At 52.7% G+C, this 18,403-nt stretch overlaps 2 protein-coding genes across 5 annotated transcripts; one reads left to right on the forward strand and one right to left on the reverse strand.

The window, feature by feature from the left end:
- Positions 1–973: 973 nt before the first annotated feature.
- On the forward strand, positions 974–3,113 carry Pgam2 (phosphoglycerate mutase 2). Its single transcript, XM_040746753.1, has 3 exons — positions 974–1,467; positions 1,562–1,742; positions 2,910–3,113. Exons 1-3 carry the CDS (start codon positions 1,054–1,056, stop codon positions 3,074–3,076), a joined length of 762 nt encoding a protein of 253 aa, XP_040602687.1. The 5' UTR covers positions 974–1,053; the 3' UTR covers positions 3,077–3,113.
- Positions 3,114–4,255: 1,142 nt separating this feature from the next.
- On the reverse strand, positions 4,256–17,461 carry Dbnl (drebrin like). 4 transcript variants are annotated; one of them, XM_040746751.1, is made up of 11 exons: positions 17,304–17,461; positions 12,783–12,838; positions 10,626–10,738; positions 9,957–10,031; positions 8,965–9,111; positions 7,817–7,894; positions 7,400–7,603; positions 6,953–7,046; positions 6,440–6,648; positions 5,465–5,570; positions 4,256–4,999 (listed from the first exon to the last, which is right to left on the reverse strand). In XM_040746751.1, exons 1-11 carry the CDS (start codon positions 17,384–17,386, stop codon positions 4,860–4,862), a joined length of 1,305 nt encoding a protein of 434 aa, XP_040602685.1. In that variant the 5' UTR covers positions 17,387–17,461; the 3' UTR covers positions 4,256–4,859. The 4 variants fall into 4 exon arrangements, with proteins under 4 accessions (XP_040602685.1, XP_040602684.1, XP_040602686.1 ...); XM_040746750.1 differs by lacking the exon at positions 17,304–17,461 and adding an exon at positions 15,592–15,670; XM_040746752.1 differs by lacking the exon at positions 10,626–10,738 and having other exon boundaries at positions 17,304–17,460.
- Between the last annotated feature and the right edge of the window lie 942 nt (positions 17,462–18,403).

Raw genomic sequence — 18,403 nt, forward strand, 5'->3', positions numbered from 1 at the left:
GTGCCTGTCCTGAGAAGGGGTGAACATACCCTATAACTAACCCCTATAACTCGGTGTAGTCCTGTCCCTAGGTGTGCCAGGAATCCTATTCAGCTCACACTCAACAAGGGAATCCAGAGAGAGTTCTTTTCCTCTGGTTGTTCTGGGGACCAAGCCAAGAGGGGTCTCAGCCCATGCTGCTGTCTGGTGCTGTTGCTGTCCTCCACAAGGCTGGACCTCCCTAGAGCAATGGCTTGTACCTGCTGTTTCTGCCATGCCTTTCACTCCTCCTGTCTCCCAGAGGGCCCTCCTAGCTTGGGTGCCTGTGGAAGGCAGAAGAGGGCCCTGCCAGGGAGGCAGGTGACCAGGAGACTGAGGAAGGCCTCCAGCCTAAGCCATTCGCTACTGAGTGTATGTAGCAAAGCAGTGAGGCTGTGTGTGTGACACACTAACACAGGCAATGCATGTGTGCTAGACAGGCACCTGGGCAGAGAAAAGTTGTCTGCTGCAGACACACCATTAATGTTTGCACTGACCTCTTCAGATGGAAAGCCTATACACATACTGCTTGACTTACTCTAGGCTAGACTCCTTCCTGAGACAGGCTTGGGCTTGTCTTACTATATTAAGAGGCAGAGGCAGGTGGATTGTAGCTTGGACCTCGTAGTTAAACCTTATCAGAAGTAGGCCCAGAATAGTTTGTTTCTGCCTGAGCAGGGGAGGGCTGGAAGAGACACAGAAAGTCCCTGGTGTCAAAGAACATTTTCATGGAGAACACCCCCAGATTTGACTTCTATCCTTCACCCCGGTCTAGTTCAGCAGCCCCAGGTGCCAAGTGGTTATGGCCTTGTCATCTGAGCCCAGGCACAGCCGATGGTTTTGTGGGCTATTTTTAAGTCCAGCTCTGTGGTCCACACCCCACCCCCAGTTCTACTACTGGTTGCCTGCCTCTGCCTGTACCTCTTGGAATGCTGATTGGCAGTTAGGGCTGGGGTGGGGGCTGGGAAAACTGTTATAAAGCTGAAAAGGCTAAGCCAGCAGCTGTCACCTGGAGTGCCTGTGTCCCCTGCCACCATGGCCACCCACCGCCTAGTAATAGTCCGCCATGGTGAGAGTGCATGGAACCAAGAGAACCGTTTCTGTGGCTGGTTTGATGCAGAACTCAGTGAGAAGGGGGTTGAGGAGGCCAAGCGTGGGGGCGTTGCCATCAAAGATGCCAAAATGGAGTTTGACATCTGCTATACATCAGTGCTGAAGCGGGCTATCCGCACCCTCTGGACCATCCTGGATGTTACGGACCAAATGTGGCTACCTGTGGTACGTACCTGGCGCCTCAATGAGCGGCACTACGGGGGCCTCACAGGCCTCAATAAGGCTGAGACAGCTGCAAAGCACGGGGAGGAGCAGGTGAAGATCTGGAGACGTTCCTTCGACACCCCGCCACCCCCCATGGATGAGAAACACCCTTACTACACTTCCATCAGCAAGGTAGGCTCGGTGCTGGGAAGCCGTGAGGCTGGGGGCCTGGGTGGGAGGGCTACCCAGGGAGCAAACACAAGTGTCCCTATGGCCCTGTCCCCAGGACCGGCGTTATGCAGACTTGAAGTCTGGAGAGCTGCCTGCCTGTGAGAGCCTCAAGGACACCATTGCCCGGGCTCTGCCCTTCTGGAATGAGGAGATCGCACCTAAGATTAAGGCTGGCAAACGAGTGCTTATTGCTGCCCATGGAAACAGCCTTCGAGGCATTGTAAAGCATCTAGAAGGTGAGGCCCACCCTCAGGAAAGACATGAGACAAGTCAGTAAGGGTGACAACCACGACTTGCTTCAGATGTTACACGCATGAGGGCTTCCGGCATGCACGGGGCTATGGCGAAGGTGGTTTGGTTTGGTCTGCACGGCACAGCTGAGCCACCCCACAGGAGCTGAGCAGGGTTGAGGTGCCCACAGGGCAAAAGGGCTAGAGCTCTGTGCTGTCATCTCCACGAGCTGGCTTTCTTCTGGACACTGGACAGGCCACTTGAGTTGCTACAGAACTCTCGGCATCTCTCCTAGTGCCTTTTCTTTTCAAGATAGTCTCCATGTACACAAGGCCTTGCATTTGAGGCCCTTTGGCCTCAGATGTAGGCTACAACACGCAGCCCACCCACCTGCACAAAGCTGAACCGCTGTTGTCTCCCTCCCAACAGCTTTAGGCAAAAAGCAGCCTGAGTGCAGAGCTTTGGAGCTACTTGACAGTATTAGGCTTGCAGGGGGCTCCTGGTCAAGAGCAAGGGCTGACAGACAGGCTTTGGAGGGCCATGTGAGCATAGGGAGGCCACCAATTACGGTCCCAAAAGTCTATATTAAGATCATGGATGACCTTTAGGCTTGCTGGGATCCTAAGAAGGGAGTGGGGTGTGGCCCGTTTCTCCAGTTCCTGCGTACTAACAGACATATGTGCAACATGAGGGTGACACCTCTGGTCCTCCTCCATGGTCTGGGTTCTGGGAAAGAGGCACATGGGGATACCCCAGGGAACACTCCCAGGTCCTCCTGCTTGGTAGGGTTGGGTGACGGCAGCAGTAAAGGTTGAACTGCTATTCCAGGCCAGGGCTGCAGGAGCAGACAGGGTCAGGTTTCCTGTTCCTCCCCTGCTTATAATTTAGAACCTCTAGAAACCAAAGGCGCTCTGCTCTCCCCAACCCTCTTTAGTCTGGCCAACTACCCGGGCTGAGAGCATGCATGGCACCACTCAGGTCATAGCTATTCATGGAGGTGTTCTTGTCTTGCTGCTGGACTATTTCTGTAAGCAGGTCTGCCCTGACCTTTAGGCACATTTCTGCGGCCTTGCTCTCAGGGATGGCTTAACTGGAAGCACCCTAGTACCAAATAGCACGGTGTATGAATGAATTGAGTGGAAGGGGCCAAGAACACCGTTCCTCTCCTCCAGGAATGTCAGATCAAGCCATCATGGACCTGAACCTGCCCACAGGAATCCCCATCGTGTATGAGCTGGACCAAGCACTGAAGCCTACCAAGCCCATGAGATTCCTGGGAGATGAAGAGACGGTTCGGAAGGCCATGGAAGCTGTTGCTGCCCAGGGCAAGGCCAAGTGAGGGTGGACAACAGCAATAAAGTTACTTCTGCGCAGTACCAACTTTAGCATGGCCAGGCGCGGTCTGCCCAGCTCGGCTGGTTAGTCGTGAGCGCTCCTAGGCCCAGGTTGCAGCCATCCCTAAGAGAACAGCGATGGAGGCAGAAGTCCAGTACCCATTTCTGGCTACTGGGGCCAAATCAGGACGATGCACAACCTCTAGTGCGACCAATCCCCTGTAGTGACCCTGCAGCTCTAGTCACTTAGTTACATTAGGGAGAAAAGCAATGTGACCTGGCCTTCTCCATGAGAAACAGGAAGCGTGACTCTCGACCGGCTTCCTCCAGGGTGGCTTTCTGCTATCCTGTGACCTCTTAAATGGCATGTTAAGTGTGTCTCCCAGCAAGGACAAGCCTTTCAAACTAAGTAACAACTTAAGGTCACAGGGCCTCCGTGGCCTGCTGCTGTCACCATAAGGCCTAAAGGATAGGCAGAAATGGGGAGGCTATCTCTTGTGAGTTCGAGGCCAGCCTGGTCTACAAGAGCTAGTTCCAGGGGACCCTCCAAAGGCAGAGAAACCCTGTCTCAAAAACAAACAAACAAACAAACAAACAAAAACAAAAAAGAAAAACAAATGGAAAACAAAACAAAACCCCAGAAATAAAGAAATAGGGTGAAGTAGGCTTGACCGCAGCCTGAGGCCAATGGTTTCCCCTGTGCACTCCAAGCTGCCAGGGTTAAGTCTGGGAGTCAAGGATGCTCACCCAGCATCTCCAGGCAAGTAAGTGCTGGACCATGTTGTAGACTCCCAGAAGCACCTGTGCAGCAGTGGCCTCTTCAGGAAATGGAATGCAGGAAGGGTCCAACGTCAGTTACATCTTACCATTTATACACCCTGGCCCTCTTTTTGAGACCAAGTCTCTGCAGCTCTGGCTGTCCAAGAGCTATAAAGACCAGGCTGATCTTATGGCCTTGAACTCACGGAGATCCACCTGCCCCTGCCTCCTGAGTCTGTCTGAGGGCACACATGTGTAAACACACGTGTACATACTCGGGTACAATGGAGAGAGAGACTCCTCCCTGGCTGGGGTTCCTTCCACACAGGAGCATTTAGATCAGAAGCGGGAGTGAGACGTGGACCTCACTGCAGTTCTTAGACTACTTATCACACACAGACAGGCGGGAGGCAGTAGGCACCGAGTTAGTCACACGATTCAGTCATGTCTTTTTCACATTCCCAGAGACGGGAGCTTGGCCATCCCATCCTTCTTCCCACAGCACAGACATGGGGACAGAAATGGAGTGAGGTAGGGAAGCCCCTAGTAAGAAAACCTCCCTGCTGTCAAAACCATCATGATCTATTCTGACTTTGGTCAAGATTTCGCTAAAAGCAATTCTCTTAAGTTCATGATTCCCAAGGGCCTTTCTAAATAGATGCAGCAACCACCCTGTGAAGCCACAGAGAGGAAGAAAGGCAAATGCAGACTCTGTCCCCCAGGTGTCCCGGCTTTGACCTCGGCTTCCCAGGGCTGCTGTCCTTGGACAGAGGTCACCCAGGAGCTGGCCACAGGTTAAGCTTGGCTCAATACTCCATTCCCACTGAGAGTCTGGCAGGAGGTGCTGGAGGCTATGGTAAGCATTTGGGGGGGCAGTGGGATTCTGCTACATCTGGGGTAACAGCACTCAAGGCAGGGGGAGCCTTGTCCTTATTGAAATTACATTCCTGGAAGAGTGCCAAAAATGAACTCTTAGGCCTCTTTTCGGAACAAGGAAGCCACTCCAGTGGAGAAGGGAGAGTCTCGGCCTCACTCTATGAGCTCCACGTAGTTGGCAGGAAACATGCCAAAGTGGCCATCAGGCCCATAGCCACGCCACCAGCCTTCATCAATCACCTCGATGCCCGTGATTAGGTTCTCAGGGTCAAAGGAGATCTCTGTGTCGTCAGCTGCAGGAAGGGAAGCGAAGGATGGCATCTTGGGTGCCAGTTGCACCAAGTCCCTCACTTGTCCCCAGGGAGCCCAGCCTTTCCTGCGCTAAAGCTCAGAGGCTGGCTTCCTCCTCAAAAACAGCCGCCACCGTCCAGCCTGATGGCACCTCTCCAAGGCACAGCTTCCTACAGAGCCCTCCTGTAAAAGGAAGTTCTCAACCTCCCCAATACCCAGGCCTCACTTCTCTCATAGGACGGCTATAGGGATTCCTGGCGGCGGGTGGCACGCAGCTAACTGGAGGCACATGCTCTTCAGGACACAGGGTCCAAGGTCACGGGCGCTCCCACCCCAGAGGGCCTCCCACCTCATAACTTTTCTTTCAGACACCCTCTGGGGCTAGCCCCCAGAAAGGCCCTACACACATTCTATTCCCTAATCTCAGGATGTGAGACCTGTGTCCCATCAGTGGGGGAAAATCTTACCTGCCTGGTAGTCGTACAAGGCCCGGGCACACAGCCCTTGCCCACTGAGGCCATGGCCCTGCACGTAGTTGTCAATGTGTACAGAGCCAGCCTCTTGCTGCTGTACCTGTCAGAGAAAGACAGCATTACCCCAGACTCAGCCTTGACCCGAGGCTCAGATTAAGCTGGGAGCTGGGGTGAGGACACAGAATACAGGAGGGCCCTTTGGGGGTCAGCGCTATTGCTTCCTGGTACCCTTGTAGCACGGCTCTCATCTCAAAGGGAGCACCCAAATCCCTCCAGCCTTGGAGTGCAAGGGCTCTCAGCATGCACCATCAGGCACACAGGAGCACTGGCCCACACAGCCTGAGGCACAGCACGGCTCCAAGGCAATCGAGTATACTCACTGGTAGGCTTCTTGCCTACCGTGCTCAAGACCCCGGAGTCCATCATCCACACTACAAAACAAACAAAACTATGCTGTGCATGGCGGCAATCCCCAGACTCAGGAAGGCTGTGTCAAGAGATCTCCAGCTGAAGGCTACACAGCGAGATCCTGTCTTTGAAAAGCAGCAAAGGAAGCCGGGAGTTGGTGGCGCACGCCTTTAATCCCAGCACTTGGGAGGCAGAGGCAGGCGGATCTCTGTGAGCCTGGTCGATAGAGTGAGTTCCAGGATAGCCAAAGCTACACAGAGGAACTCGGCCTCAAAGCCTGCTCCCGCAAGAGAGGGAGGCTGGAGGGGTCAAGAGCACCGGGTGCTGTGGCAGAGGACCCAGGTTTGGTTCTCAGAACACACAGGGCGGCGCACAAGTGTAACTCTAGTTCCAGGGGCTCGGATGCTCTTCTGGCCTCCGCAGGCACTGCACACACATATGGAGGCAGGCCTAATGCTCATAAGCATAAAATAAAAACAAACAGAAGAAAATACCCCCGGTACCCTAAAATGTGCCACAGAAAACTTAGGCCTATGTCCAACCCCTCCACCGGGAACGCACCAGTGGAGGTTCCTCGTAGAGGGTGTCCTGCTCTGGGGGTTCTTCATATGTGGGTTCCTCTTCTGTCTGGGCTGAAGACACAGTGCTAGGTACTGGCTCCTCCTCACATGCAGCTGCTCCTGCTCTTGAGACAGCGGGAGTTGGCTCTCTGCCATAGGAGACTTCTGGTTGAGTCAGCTGCTTCTGCAGGAAGGGGCTCCTCAGCTTGCCTGAGAACCCAGAAAACACCATGTGCATTATGTTACTTCAGATAAAACACCTGCAGTGTACAGACCCGCCTGGTGGATCTGAAGTAGGTCCCTGGCTAGCACAGGTAAACATCCCAGGGTTTTGGGCTGTGTGGTAAATCTGTGGGCAGTCGAGTCCTGTTGTCCTCAAGGGTCGCAGTGGTGGCTCTCCTTACTCACCTTCTGTCACCTTTAACACACACATGCCTTGGAGGCTTTTGCATGGGACTCTATGCTTCCCCTCAGTCCACCTTGTTTTGTGGTCACGCCCAGGGGGGGGCCTCACCTGGCTGAGAGCTGGAGACAGAGGTGGTGGACATAGCCCTTTCCTTCTGCTTGAAAATCTCTCGTGGGTGTGGGGCCTGCTGCCCAGCAGACTCCTGGGAGAAAACAGAAGCACACGTTGGCCCCAGCAGTGACTGAGAACCCAAAGGCTTCTCACCTGGCTACGCCCGCCTCAGAAGCAGGCCCTCAGAGCAATGGTGAGGGTGCGCAGGATGCGTTAAGAGTGGGGACTAGGAAGCTGAGGAGCTGACAGGGCCCCTCCCAAGATGGGGCTTCGAGCCATGCCAAAAGCTCTGTCCTGGCTTCCCCACACTGTTCTCTAGTGTGCACAGATGTACCTCAGGTTGACTGGGCTAAGCCTCAATCCTGGAACAAGGATTTCACCAACTGGCCAAGACAGAGGCAAACTAGCAAGTTCCTAGGTCTGTGACTGATTCCCAAAACTCACCCATTCCTGTCTGCTCCTTGAAACCACTTCTTGCTCCTGCTCACACGTTCTGCTTGGGGGTCCAGATGCTCTGTGCTGTTCCTGGTAGCGCTGCTCTCTGCGGGCAGCCTCCTGCAGCTCTCGCTCCCGACGCTCCTCCTCCAGCCGCTGCCGCTCCTCTTCAGCCCGCCTTTTCTCCTCCAGTCGGCGGTTCTCCTCTTCCTTCTGCAGAGGGAGCTGGGCATTCAGCCACACACAGCTCCCTCGGCCTCAAACCCTGCCAGGGACTGGGTCCCTAAAGGGCCATGGTCAAAGAACGGACCTACAGCCCATCATGCACCGTGACTTAACTCACATATGCCTTCAGTTCAACTAGCTGTACAGGATAATGTTCAGAAGGGTGCCTGCCAGGGTGTCCATCCCTACTTCAGCACTCACCTCAGCTTTGGCCCAGAAGCTATCTTTGCCAACCTTCTTGATCTCAGATATGGCGTTGGTCTTCTGGTACACAGAGCCCTAGAGAAGACATGGCACACGCTAGAGGTCTGGCACATGCAGAAGGTCAGGCACGCGGTGAGCAGGGTAAAGGGAATTTGCCAGCTCCAGAAAGCAGGTGATACCACCTAGGACTGCACCTGGTAGGCTCAGAGGACCCTGGCCTACCACCCACAAGGAGATACACCAAAATGTTCAGAAAAATGCCTAGGAGCTGGTGTGTTAGTACACACCTGTAATCCCAGCATCTGGGAGGCTGAGGCAGAAGGATCTTGAGTTCCAGGCCAGCCTGGCCTACAGAGCAAGGCCCTGTCTTCAAAACACAACACAACAAGGGCTGGAGAGATGGCTCCGCTGCGAGAACCAGCCCCCACATGGAACAGCTTGTCTGGAACTCTAGTTCCAGAGGATCGTGCCCCTTTCTAGCCTCTGCAGGCACAGCGCACATGTAGTACACAGACATAAATACAGGCAAAAACACGCGTACACGTTACATATAAAAGAAGACAAAATCCATCTTTAAAACAAAAGAACAACAAAAGCCTAGGGAGGCCACCCCAGCCAGGACACAGCACCCTGAGAACACAGGGTCTATGTTCATGGACACGTGTGTCTATGGTGGCAACTGGTCCTCATTGACAGGGACAGGGAAGGATTTTTAGCAGACTCCTGGCAGTTCTAAAGTATGCTGCTCCTCAGACAGTGGACACCGCGGATCTCACTGCATGACTAGTAAGTGGTTTGCAGCCATGAGTTCCACATGACGCCAGAGCCGCAGGCCTGTGTGGTTTCAGACTGCAATTATAGCCACCAGAAACTCTCCACAATGGCTACTACCAGGGACCATCTAAGTCACACTGACATAGCTCTTGGGGTTGTTAGACTATCACAGCTGTAGACAGCTGCTAAAGAGACTCTTGCTACAAGCCGGCTCTAGAATAGCCAAGCTAGTGGAGTTGGTGTCTATCAGGGCTTAGGATTACCATCCAAAGATGCCAAGCAGAAGGAATTAGTTACCCAGACACTAGAAACCACATTTCTGTCCCCTGCTCTCACTCACGGACAAAGGCCCCTGTCAGGGCAGCACTCACCACTGGGGCCTGAGGCCCGCTATCCTGGAAGCAGCTGCTTTCCCTATGGAAGCTGTAGTTGGCCCCAGAGGCCTTGGCAACCTTCTCCATGATGCACTCGGGCTCCACATCCTCTTCAGCCCGTGCATTGATGGTCACGTGGGCACCCTAGAACAGAAGCAGCACTTCAAATATAAGCTTTGCAAACTTCAGAGAGGACAGGCCAAATTCCTATCTGTCCAACATAGCAAAGGCTTCCACTGCACACAAGACTCAAGTCAGGAGACACCGCGGCCCAACTGTCCCCGAGCCTCGGATGTTACAGCTCCTACTGCAGTTCAGCAGACGCTCAGGCACCTTTCATCTGGTCAATGAAGGCGTATTGACTGCTTCCTGAGTAGCTGACCTGTGACCTCATTAACTGTTGTTCTACTAATAAGCTTGGAAGCTCACTGAGTACTCGGGAGCAGAGTACTCGCCTAGCATGTGAGAATCTGGGTTTGATCTCAGCAATGCAAAATTTTTTAAAAGCTCAATTAAAAGCTTTCACACCAGATGGAAGAACTAAGGTATGTCTAAATACACACTGGCAGAAGTAGAGATCAGTCTCAAATCTCCTTGCCAGGAGCCAAGGAAATGCAAAAGTCAGCTGACAATTATAAACTGCGATAGAAATGTCCCCGGGATTGGGAAAAATGACAGCTGTACAAATGGGCAGGAAAGGAATGCATCAGAGGGACACATGGGCATTAGCAGCTGTCCCTTCAAGGCTCTCTGTGGCTGTGTGACTTGTCCCTCTTTTTTAGCTAGTGAGACAGGGTCTCACTAGATGCCGGCCTCAGCCCTGCTACTGGATCAGTGCTGGAGTGGTCCTTATCGTGCCACATCCTGCTGGCAGCCAGAACATTAGTCATGGTCCTGCCCCCAATCCGGCTCCCTTTCAATTCACCTGCACGCAGGACTCTAGAGTACTGATCCTGCAAGGCCCCTCGCAGGGCTTGGCTCAGCCTCACCTTCAGGAAGTTGGCCATGGTGCTGACATGGTTGGCGCATGCTCCCTTCCGCACATCATTCACCCCCTCGCCTGTCTGAAACACAAGCACAGATAGCATGACCCAGGCCTCCTCCAAAACCACTTCCTGGCCCACAATTCCCAGGAACCCAACAGTTTCCCTATCTCTCCTAAAAGACACTCCCTCCCAGCCAAAGCTGTTCTCCCGAATGAGTCACACAGATGAGCTCAGTCCTCATACTTTCCAGGGAGCTCAGGATGTTCTCTGAGAAGCATGGCTGCTGCTTCCCAAGTGGGGGCATTCTCAAACACCTCCAGCCCCCAACTAGGGGAATCTATTCTATTGGTGCTCTTATCTCTATACTCCCAAGGCTCCTGAACACTGTGGCAGTCCCTCTGTTCCATCAGAGTCATCATAGGGCGGGGATTTTTGTGCAATAATTTCTACTCCATTCTGAAGGAATCATGGGGGGGTGGGGATCCTGAGCAAAGCCATTTATTCCTTGGTTCACAATGAATGGATGGTCTACTCTGGTCATTCACCCATTTTTAATTAAGGGTCTGTTGAGCTACTGAGTGATGCGGTAAAATACTCTGTTGCCAAGGTTAAGTCAATGGAAAGGAGATAAGGGACTTCTCCAGTGACATTACAGGAGACCGATCCACATACCCAGTTGATGAGGACAAACTTGGGCAGGCCGGAGTTGGGGTCCTTCACCCTGCAGAAGGCGTACATCACCTTCCCGCTGCTGAGCTCCTCCACCAGCTCCTCCAGGCCTCCCTCTGCAGAGTCACAGGAAGGCTCAGAGGCAGCCTGCACCCTGCCCCACCAGTGCTCGCCCCTCCTGACTGAGACCACTCCTGAGGTGAGCATGCAGCTTGGCTCAGAGGCAGACTGCCTGGCTAGCAGACATCAGGTCCTGGGTTCACCCCCCCCCCCCCACAAAACAATGAGCAAGTAAACAAACAAATAACCAGGTTCTTGGGCCCCAACCCCACTCAGCTGACTTAGAAGAGCTGGTGAACCCAAGAAAGTACATTTCTGACAGGCATGTTAGGTGTCCTTCCCCATTTTAAACTCACAATAGTCTTGGTTTTTTAAAAAACCACTTCTCTAAAACTGAGAAGGAAACTAGAAATTTTTTTAAAAAGTCATTTCTACTATGTTTACCTTTTCTTCTTTCTTTTTTGTTTTTGAGGCAGGTCTCTCTATATAGGCCCAGCTGTCCTGGAACTGTAGACCAGGCTGGCCTCATACTCAGAGATCCACCCATCTGCCTCTGTCTCCCGAGTGCTGGGGTTATAGGTGTTAAGTCACTATACTTGCATACCACCAGGCTTCTGAACAGAAGATCTCTTGACAATTTTACCAAGGAAGGCCTGGGGCAAAAGGCCTGCTAATGTTCCTTTGTCATAAACTACATGTCCACTCAGACTCCAGGGCCACCAGACTCAGACCTTTTGGAACATTCCAAAGGTAAACAATTAGTTAAACCCTCACGGTCTTGGCTGGGGTCAGGATGAGCTGCCCTAGGCCATTCTCCCTGAAGCTGTGCTTCAATCTCTTAACTCTCCAGCTTACAGCAGGAGCTGGCTCAGGCATTTCAGCCACAGGGCCACATAGAAGCCAAGGCAGTCAGCACTCTGATGGGCAACAGAGTCCTGCCTTGTGACAGCAGGGAGCTCTGACTGCTGATATCTGCAACTCTCAGGCACCTACAATGTCACGTGAGACGACCAATTAGTGGTGATTCTAGAAAGAGGGTGCCTCAGCAAGAACAGCTCACAGTGAAAGGGACTTTTCTATCAATAGTAACTAAAACCACACTCCCATTTGCCAGAGCAGAGCCCATGCTCCAGGCACTTGCTTGGAGCTGGGAGTAGAGTGGTCGGCTAGGCCCCAAAGACAGTCATGGTAGCCTCGAACATGGGAGAGTCAAGAGTTTCAGCTGACAGGTTCGTCTCACACCTCAGGCATCTCTGGCTCAGCTGACTTGCCTGGTTCTCCCAGCAGTGGCCAAAAGCTGCTATTTCTGCAAACACTTAGACCACCAAATCAAGGTCCTCGTGACCACTTATTTCTGCAGACACTTAGACCACCAAATCAAGGTCCTCGTGACCACTTATTTCTGCAGACACTTAGACCACCAAATCAAGGTCCTCGTGACCACTTATTTCTGCAGACACTTAGACCACCAAATCAAGGTCCTCGTGACCACTTATTTCTGCAGACACTTAGACCACCAAATCAAGGTCCTCGTGACCACTTATTTCTGCAGACACTTAGACCACCAAATCAAGGTCCTAGTGACCACTTGCAGCAACACTGCTGCTCCCTAAGGCCCCTGCACACAGTTGCCCAAGCGCAGGGCAGAATCAGAGAGCATATACGGGGGCCTTCACCTGCACCAGCTTGAAGACTGGCAGTGCCCTGGACAAGGGCTGCCCGTGAGCTGGAGGGCAGGCTGCTTCTTAAGACAGCAGCACTGTGCTGGCCCAGCCAAGGACAGCCAAAGAAGAATGTTTGCATTAACAAACATGAAATGCATCAGTGTGTCATGGCTGACATGGCTGGCCCTGGTCCTACCCGACGCTGGCCCACAATCACATCAGGAATAGCCCTTATTGGAGCTAACTTGGTAAAAGGTCTTCGGGGAAGCTCAGCTGGGAGCAGAGGCATTGCAGCTAAGCTGGAGAAAGGAGATACCTATGAGCCTGAGTCCCCTTTCTGCTGCTGTGATGGTGGCCCAGGGCTAGTCACATCCTCTCCCCTTTGTGTATCTCACTTTCTTCTGGGGCTGAGAGTCAGTTTGGGATCATACTCACCCCCCTGTGCCAGCCACACGGATATCATTGCTGTTACCTTCATAGGTAAAAAGAGCCCTGAAAGGAAACACAAGCAGGCTAAGTGGTCAGTACCCAGGGCCCTATGTGCCTTCCCTACACCTACCATGGCAGGCACAGGCTCCACTGTGCTCTGCTCTGCCTTGCCTGGTGGGAGCTCAACAGGCTACTCTGAGGCTAGCCAGCCATGGGACTCCCTATAGGAGAAAGCCATGGAGATTGGGGAAGGATACACACACACACACACACACACACACACACACACACGCACGCACGCACGCGCACACACACACACACCTATTTAGAGGAAGATACACTCATGAAACACTCAGCTGGCTTGCAGGCACATAAACTGCAAAAGGCAAAATATGTCTACATATTCCTAAATCCAAACACCTAAAGGAGAAGCATGAAGGAGAAAGATGCATTGGGTATTCCTGAGTGTATCAGACCTGCTATAGCCTGCGAGCGGGGCAGAATGTCTTCCTGTCTTGTGACTCTCCTGGCAAACGTGCACTTTACCAGGAAAACAGACAATGAAATACTGTGTCCCAGTTAAGACCACAGATCCAAGTTGGGCGGTGGTGGCACATGCCTTTAATCCCAGCAATCAGGAGGCAGTGGCAGGTGGATCTCTGTGAGTTCAAAGCCAGTCTGGTCTACAGAGTGAGTTCCAGGCCACCCAGGCTACACAGAGAACCCCTGTCCTGAAAAATGAACAAAAGGCATCTAATGGACAGTTGTCCATACGTATGTTTTCCATGTAGCAGAGACTTAAGTTGACCAAGCTGGGTGTATAGAACAATGCATAAGACTCTGTAGACGATTTTAGTTTATAAACTTGCTCTCTAGAAGCAGTGAGGAAATATGGTGAGTTTAGTCTGGGCTATGGAAGTCAATTCACCAGAATGAAGGTTACTGAAGGTCTCCCACAGGCAAGCTGAGCCTGAGGGTCACAAACATGGGGTCCTGCCATCAGCACAAATTTGACACCAACACTAACAACCCCAGCAGAGGCAACAATCATGAGGTACAGGGACTGACCCAGGTGACAGCAAATCTGTCTGTTGTCACTCAGCTAGAGAGGCAGGTAGACAGAAGCTCCAGACTAAGTTCCAAGAGGTCGTCAGTGCCACAAGTGCATGTCCTCAGAGTCAGAACACAGGCCCAGCAGGCAGGGCTGCAGACAGGAGGCGACCAGGAAGGAGGCTGCTTCCTACAACAGAGGACTCCTCAGAGCAAAGACCCCAGCCAACAAGGACGATGACTCGGGAGGCACATTTGGTATTTAGCCTGAATTGATAGAGCTCTCTTGAAGAAACAAGTCCCTTCCTCTTAGTGATGAGCGCTGGCTGTCAGGGCAGGGGGACCGGAAGAAGCAGCAGAGGACAGAAGGGAGCTAGCAGCAAAGAAAACCTGCTTGGTGTCTGGGATCTACCTCACCTCACTCTCTCCTGCGTTCTATTCCAAACTACCTTCAGGAATGTTGTTAAGTTCAAGCTAGGCGCAGTGGCACATGCTTGGTAATCCCAGCATCAGGAGGCAGGGGCAGGTAGATCACAAGTTCAAGGCCAGCCTGGACTCTGGCTCAAACAAAACAAAAACCTATCAACACTGAGGAGGTAGCTCGGTTGACCAAGTGCTTGTTATGCAAAGCATGAGGACCTAAGGTTCAGCTCTAATCCCCAAGAAAAAAACAGGCAAGTGCTAATACCCTGTGCTGGGGAGGCAGATACTCGGGACCTGGAGTTTCCTGGCACCCAGTCTAGCAAAATTAGTGAGAATGAGGTTGAATGACCCTCTCTCTCACTCAAAAACAAAACAAACAAAAAAAGAAAAAAAAAAAAAAGAAAAAAAACAACCCTATCTATAATATCTGTAAATTCAGTTTTAGGGGACCCATGTCCTCTTATGGCTTCCGCAGGCACCTGACATTGATCTCTGGCCTCCACACACATTCATATTCATTTGTACCTGTTAATGCATCTGCTCACACATACACATACACAGCCCAAAATAAATTTTCTAGTTCAGAGGCTTTTTCTTTTTTCTTTTTTTTGGTTTTTCGAGACAGGGTTTCTCTGTGGTTTTGGAGCCTGTCCTGGAACTTGTTCTGTAGACCAGGCTGACCTCGAACTCACAGAGATCCACCTGCCTCTGCCTCCTGAGTGCTGGGACTAAAGGTGTGCGCCACCACCACCCAGCCAGAGGCCTTTTCTTACCAACAACAGTTCCACCCTTTTTGAAATCAGTGTGAGGAAAGCACTGGGCTTTGAACAGCAAGAAAGCACCTTAACATCCAGTCATTCTCTGAATACGTGGTCCTCCCTGGGAATCAGCCCCGAACAGGAGAGATACACACACCTAAAGCTAATGTACCGTCAGGGAGTGAAGCGTGCACAGGTCACCTCAGGCTCGACGGGGAGGGAGCTGAACTAGACTAGAATGGGGAACTGAAGCCGTGGCTCTGGTCTGCCAGCTCTGTGTGGAGCCCGTTGTGACTGCCAAATTGAAGACCACCTCTTTATGACAGTCTATTTCTACATGGCTCCGTCCGTCCGTCCATCCATCCATCCATCCATCCATCCATCCAAAATATGACAGTCGGGCACTAGGGACAGAAACAGGTCTACCCCATCACTTTAGGGGAAGAGATAGTGAACACACATACACCACCCACACCCCCCACACACATGAAGGTTTCTAGTATGTGTGTCATTTATATCACAAGGAAGTGAAATGAAACGGGGGGGTGGAAAGGTGACTTTATCTAGTTTTAGGGGACACCACACCTTCTTCCAGACTCTGAAGGCACCAGGCATACACATGGTCCACATACTGGAATCCTGGAGGCCTCTCTGAGAAGACAACCTCAGTGTAGAGACACGAAAGACAAGAAGCCATCAGATGATGTACAAGTATGTTCCATGCAGGGGAAGCAGTAAGATGGAAGGCTGTGATGAGGAACTAGCTTGATTTTGAGGAAGAGAAAGACTCTGGTACAAGGGTGCTCAACAGGTGTGGCCAGTGTAGTAAGCAGGAGGGCAAGAGGAACCAGGTCAGGCAGGGCAAGAGTCGGGGCTTTATTCAAAGTGCAACAGGAAGCCACTGCAGCTATGGGCAGGGAAGTGAGATGGCTCAGATATTTTCTCAGCTAGCGAGTGGGGACCTGCCACACAATCTTGCTGAGTAACCACTGAAATGCTATGGCAGGGAGGGTGGAGGCCTTGTCCAACCGGAGTGGCGGACTGCAGCGCCCAGGAGCCTGGTAACATGGCTGCCGGGCAGACGATACTGTCTGAGGAAAAAGGGTTCTGCATCTTCAGAAGGGACACTGAATGAATGAGGCAAGACAATGCCAGACCAAAGTAGAGCAGGTGATTCCAGGAAGGACTCAACGAGCACTTGGGAGACAGAGGCAGGTGAGCTCAAGGCCAAACTGGTCCACACAGGGAGTTCCAGGCCAGCCAGAGCTACAGAGCAAGACTCTGTCTCAAAAGCAGGCATACGGCCAGCTCAACGGAGCGCAGGAGAAGGCACTGCTAGCTAGGCTGTAGGGGTATCACTCCCAGTGACGGTTCCTGCAGAGCAGAAGATTGAGAATACAAAGCCGTAGAAAAGAAGAGATCACAGGACCATGCAATACGGAGGACTCAACGTGGGCAGACTGGGATGCTCCTCAGTGCTGACCACAGGGCAGTGGCGCGGTTTGCACTCTCCAGAATTTGTTCACCTTAACCTGCCGAACAACAGATTTCTCAGAAATATAAGCGCTAAAAGCTGGCTAATGGAAACAATGCAAGCAGATACGAAAGTGAAAGAGAATTACTATACACAGGTATGCATAAAGCCGAAGGGGGAGGGGCTCAGCAGGGTCACTTCGGAGACTTCAGATCCAAGATCTCAGTACTGTAAAACCCGAATAAATCCCAGGACGACTCCTAAACACTGACAGCCTAGCGGAGGATGGCCTGGGGTGGCAAAGACGGAGCTTTTCTCAAACAGGTGACAGCGCCCCGTTTTCAGTCCCCTTCCTATAATTCAGAAATGTGATCCAAGAGCACCAGGGACCCAGATCGCTGACATCCCCGGCCGCACCTTCAGGGTGAGCTCATGACCTCAACCCCGCGGTCACACCGTTTTCAAGGCCTATTCCTGAATCGGGGTTTAAAAGACCAGGGCGCGGCTTCCGCCTTCTAAGGAGTTAGGGAGCTAGCTGCGTGGGACCCTTTTGTCCAGCAAAGTCCCAGAAGAGGCAAGAGCTTGACGGACAGCAATCGCAGCCAGGCGGAAACCTTCAGGAGACCCCCAGGGCAGAAACGACCGCTAGGCGGTAGGAGAAAGGTCTGGGGGAGCTCGCTGGGTCCGGCTGGGGGACAGCGGTGGCGAGGGCGGGGTAGCACCTCGTTAGGGTGCAGGGAAGGGGGCAGGTGATCCAGCAACACTACGGCCGCGCCCCCACCTTCCAGCTCCAGCGCCTGCCTGGACCCGCCTCGCCGCTTACCAGTCGGTCGGGGATTTCTCGGTGACCACGCGAACATAGGCCTCCTGCAGCGCCGGCCCGTTCCGGCTCAGGTTCACCGCCATGGCACGCCCCGCGGTCCCAACGACGCCGCAGCCTCAGCTTTCCGCCGGCCTCCACTGGCGACCGGAAGCTCCGCCCCGGAGGCCGGAAGCCTCGCCTCCGAGGTGCGGAAGCCGCGCCCCTGAGGCCGGAGGCGGAAGTAGAGAGTCTGCACTCTAGTTTGCGGGTAGAGTGGAAGTGTTGGGGAATTGGAATCCGAGAGAGGCTGCGGGGCCTGGTGTCCTCGTCCGCAGCCCTCAGGGCGTGGCCGGGAGTCGGAGCACCTCGCTCGCTCAGATGCCCAAGTCTCTCCAGGCGTGGACCCCCGCGTGTGACCCGCGCGTCAGAAACGATCTGATGGCTGGGCGGTGGGCGCTCCTGTAACCCCAGCCCTCGGGAAGCAGAGGCAGGCGGATCTCTAAGGCTAGGTTGGTGTATGTACAGAGCAAGTTCCAGGACAGCCAGGTGTACACCGAGAAACCCTGACCGAAAATAAAATATCATCTGCGTGGTGGTGCGCACCTGTGATCCTAGCACTCAGGAGACAGCTGGAGTTCTGGTCGTCCAGGACATCATCAGTCAGGATCGTCTTAAAAAAAAAAAAAAAAAAAAAAGCTCGATAATGAAGAGAACCTGCTCTGCGCTTCACCTCTACTTCAAAAACAGTTGTCTGAACTTCCTTATGATGACTGTAAACCTTCTATAAATTGCCTTTTGTCAGGGTACTTTATTACAGCAAGAGAAATGATACTAAAAGTTTCTACATTTAAAATGCGGCAAGGGGCGTTGGTGGCGCACGCCTTTAATCCCAGCACTCGGGAGGCAGAGGCAGGCACATCTCTGTGAGTTCGAGGCCAGCCTGGTCTACAGAGTGAGTTCCAGGACAGCCTCCAAAACAATACAGAGAAACTCTCTCGAAACCCCCCCCCCAAATAATAATAAAATAAAATGCGGCAAGAATGGGGCTGGAAAGCCAGGTGTAGTGGTGTGTGCCTTTAACCCCAGCACTGGGGAGGCAGAGGCAAGCCATCATAGTGAGT

Source organism: Mesocricetus auratus, unplaced genomic scaffold, assembly GCF_017639785.1.
Source record: "Mesocricetus auratus isolate SY011 unplaced genomic scaffold, BCM_Maur_2.0 Super-Scaffold_100006, whole genome shotgun sequence".
Taxonomy (NCBI): Eukaryota; Metazoa; Chordata; class Mammalia; order Rodentia; family Cricetidae; genus Mesocricetus; species Mesocricetus auratus.